Source organism: Stegastes partitus, unplaced genomic scaffold, assembly GCF_000690725.1.
Source record: "Stegastes partitus isolate 25-593 unplaced genomic scaffold, Stegastes_partitus-1.0.2 Scaffold472, whole genome shotgun sequence".
Lineage (NCBI taxonomy): Eukaryota > Metazoa > Chordata > Actinopteri > Pomacentridae > Stegastes > Stegastes partitus.
In genome coordinates, this window is record NW_007578203.1 from 166,923 (window position 1) to 171,098 (window position 4,176).

General features: G+C 44.3%; 1 protein-coding gene across 1 annotated transcript in view; it reads left to right on the forward strand.

The window, feature by feature from the left end:
• Positions 1-2,983: 2,983 nt before the first annotated feature.
• The window catches only part of cadm2b (cell adhesion molecule 2b), a 150,914-nt gene continuing 149,721 nt past the window's right edge, over positions 2,984-4,176 (forward strand). The window contains exon 1 of the mRNA XM_008286832.1: positions 2,984-3,259. Within this exon, the coding sequence (XP_008285054.1) occupies positions 3,199-3,259 (61 nt within the window). The 5' untranslated portion in view covers positions 2,984-3,198. The remainder of the gene's footprint in view (positions 3,260-4,176) is intronic.

Here is a 4,176-nt window from a genome sequence, read left to right on the forward strand (position 1 = left end):
GGTGCACTGTGGAAGTTCTGCCTCACTAATTAATATCACTAGAAAGTTTAATAATGACCAACAGGCAAACCACATTAAGCTTTCTGAAAATCTAAATTCACCCAGGGGAATTTGTATCTTTATTTTCAAAAAAAAAAAAAAAAAAGTAGAGCAAGTGCTAATGATTTCCATGTCTGATAAAACTGCTTTCACATATTAAAGATCTAAAATTATTACTTTTTCTTCATAGCTGTGGCGACATGAAGCTGAATTGCTTGTAATTTAATTGTCAATACTTGCGCCTTTAGCTGGTTGCGTTGTCCGGTTAGATAGCCGATCAGATCAATCTATGCTTTTGCTTTTATTGGTAATCTGAACTGTCTAACAATCGCGCTATCTCCTGACAAGACACTGTAGTAATTACTTCTAATTCAGCCACGTGTAATGACATTTTTAATAGCGTGCTGACTTGCATGTTGTTTGCCTGCTGCAGGAAACCCATTATCAAATGTTGCACATTTCACTGTCCCATCAATAAGGCAATAAACATATGGGATGTTATTCCCAGCAGCCATCAACAGCAAATATTCTTAGAGGGATAAGAAAAAGACACAAAGAACATAAAGCTCTCATTGTAGCACGCTGTTTAATTTCAAGCTATACAAAGCTTGAGAGAGCAGCTGTTATTTCCCAGTTGAGCACTGACAGGGGGGAAAAACAACAACATGTATTTGTCTGACACACTGGATTATGAAATATTATATTCAAACTTATATCCAAAATGTTTCCTCTTTTATCTGGATTTTTGTAGACTAGTGCGATATTTATTGCTCCAATGACAAAAGGACTGACACAGTCCACGTCCTGATCCCGGGTTCAGCACTTCATCACCCAGAATGAACCATTTACATAAAGCATTCAGTCTCCACGACTGCTTTCATGTCCTTTGTGCACGGAGTGTGTCTGGATTAGTTGTTTTCCGATCAGCGAGGAGGATTAAATGCTATCAGTGACAGGTTAATGCATATTAATGTAATTCATCTCCGTCGAAACTTTTAGTCTTTTCCCTTTTGTTTTTATTTCTCCTGTGGACTTTGCATGCTTGAACTTGAAATGAAGCCCCTTTTAAATTGCATTGTGTCATAACAAGTAGCTTTCGGTGACCTTGTTAAAGCCGACAGTATACACAACTGGGCATTTAAAATAACACAAAGCACCCAATGTATGCATTACAATACCCCAGAGATGATCGCGCTCCTCTGCATTACAGATCTGTGTCAGCATCCCGTGCTTTTTCTGCTGAACCCACATGGTCAATAAATTCTCGCTGTTTAAAAGGTGCATGAGTAGAATTCTTCTCTCGAAGATCTAATGAAATGACGAGGAATTGACCTTCAGGACACATGGGATTGATTCTTTACCACCATCCTCATGGTAATTGGCTTTGTATAGTTCTGCTCGGAATTATAAGTGAGCTGTATAGAGAATGTGTGTCACACAAGAGCACTCAGTCCTTCAAGGTTTACAGTTCAGAAAGGCATCAATGGTTCCGCGGGGATCAGAGATGTTTCCAAGTTAAAAGGCTAAAACGCAGCATCAGCATACAAAACTGAACGAGAGGCACATCTTGGTAAAACGTTCCCATTCGACCTATTGTAATCAAAAGCTGTAACGGATTAGATTAAAAAAACAAAAAACCCACCAGGTTAATTTCTTGTTTGACAATGAAAATTAGTGATCCCACTGATTGCTTGTTTGGATAATGAATTTCGGAGCTTCATGTGTCATTTCCATTTATCCCTACTGAGAGAAAAGACTCAAAAAAAGACCTGGACTATATTTTTAGCGCAGCAGCAGCTTTACTCAGGTGGTATGGCCAGGTCAGCAATTTGATTTGAAGTGGGAGTGGCGTGGAAGGCCACAGTGCAAAATTGAACCAAATTCGCCCAGCAGCATGTTAAACCATGTGTAAAATCCTTGCGATCGGCTTAGAAAACGATCCCTGGCTGGAGCCTGCCATTTCCCCCCCCACCCCCCGACACACACACACCTCTGTCTTTAGGGATGGTCACACTCGCTTCTCTGCACCACTCATAGGAAACCTTTGAAGGAAGAGGGATGTCCAGGAGCCCATTAACCTCCCCTGTGCCTGTGCACCGATTCCCGACACGCACCCAGACACCGGGTCGCAACCTTTGGGAAAAGCAAACTGCCTCCTCACACGACGCGGGGCGGGTCTTTACTTTTTATTACACCCGCTGCATTGCTGTCCTTTTTCATTGTATCTCACCCACTCAATGCACAATGCAAAAAAAAAATTCCCAAGTGATAATATGTGTCGATTTTGCAGTGGCAGTTATTTTGAGCTGTCTGGTGTTGACTGCAGGCTTGTTTCTCTGCTCATAAAGCTGCTGTGGCTCTGGGGTAGCTGTTTAGAACTGTCTAAAAATGTTAAATTAACTCTGCTGGCTGTGGGCTGATTTTAATACATTAAATCACTGGCATGGTGATTTCTTGTAGCTGCGACTCACACATGGAGGAGGGATCCTCATCATCAGGACCGTGCTTTAGAGCCATAGTGGTGCTCCATATCATATGATTATATTGTGCTTTTTTTTTTTTGCGATTGGAACTATGAGCATATTCCTGCAGAGGGGTTACTGTCATGCTCTGACATTTGCAAAAAAAAAAAAAAAAAATCACCAAAACTGATCACAGGATTACTGATGCAAGAAGGTAACTGTTCCACGGTGCAATTGTTTTGACAGTTTTACCAGAGATCAGAACTATTTCTAGGTGTTCTCCATTGGTGAATCGTCTTCATTAGTCAAAAAGCGTGGGCGGGACTCTTGCTCTCTGCAGCGAGTCAAAGAGAAAGGCAATAAAGGGAGGCAGGAGCTGCACTTTGCCGACGAGCTTCTCTGCCGTCCTGCTTCACCACAGTGATCACTGCCCCCTGATCTGCGAAAAAGCACACAGGGACTCCTCTGAAAAAAAAAAAAAAAAAAGAAAGGAGAGAAAAAAAAAGGAGGCAGAGTTCATCAATGTAACTCCGGTCAGTCAGAAACTGCGCCGTTCACCTGGATAAGTCCATCTTGACAAGAGGAGAGATAAAGAGAGGAGGAGAGAGAAAAAAAAAACAGACCAGAGTCAATCGCGAGTGGAGTGTTGGTCGTGAAATTGTGAAAGGGAGAGAGAGGAAAAAAGAAAGAGAAGAATATGATTGTCAAGCAGCACTTGATCTTCATCCTCTACAGCCTGTGTGCAAACGTCTTTAAAGGTGAGCTGGATGTTGCTGTTATAGACGGGCGTGGTGTGCGGGGAGGCGGCGGGGGAGCTGCGTGGAGTGGAAAGATCAGAATGTGATCATGTCGCACGTGAGTGCAAGTGTGGACAGAGAGGCGATTTTCCTTTAAAGCGATGTGTGTTTGCGCAGCAGTTTTTTTTTTTTTTTTATGGGGGGGCTGCAGGACGGCTGTCGTTGTCTGGCTTGTCAGAGCCCGAGTGTGCTGGAATGCCTGGAAGTTGAAATTGTGCAGCGCAATGAGCAGCAGAATGCGGCTGCACAAGTTTTTTTTGTGTGTGAGGCAACTTGGATTTTGCACCCCTCATCGCTTTGGGGTGAAGTGACAGATAATCGCAAATAATCAGATGACCAGGCTGCGGGTGAATGTGCGGTTTCTGGTCCAGTTTATTCTCTTGTCCCCCCTGAAGCTGACACCGAGGCACGAAAGGTGACAGCCGCTGCCGCCGTGCGTCTTTGGATGAGTCCGGTGTCATTGAGCGAATCGTTGCTGAGTCGTTTCAAACATCGCTGTAACATCAGTGAGGTGACAAGAAGAAGTCTTCCGTATAGCAATGGCTGCATTTGAGTTGAGCTTTTGTCTTCCATCTCAGCCGGTGTGCGCACTGTGTTAAGTGTATAGGCACAATAGTGTCTGCGTTTGTGCTTGTGTGTGTGTGTGTGTTCTCCAGGAGTGCTGCTATGCATTCAGCCGCGTAGTCACTCATTCAAAGTTGGGCAGCTGAGGGACGCAGGTGAGGTTGTGTGATGCTCCTCTGCAGCGAGGCATCGGTGTCTCCTCATGACAAGTCCCCCCCCCCAACTCCCCACAGACCGTCCCGCTCTTGGACATGCTTGCGCAGCCACCGCCCTATAGGCGACCAGTGCGCATAACGCCTACCGGAAGGGCTGAG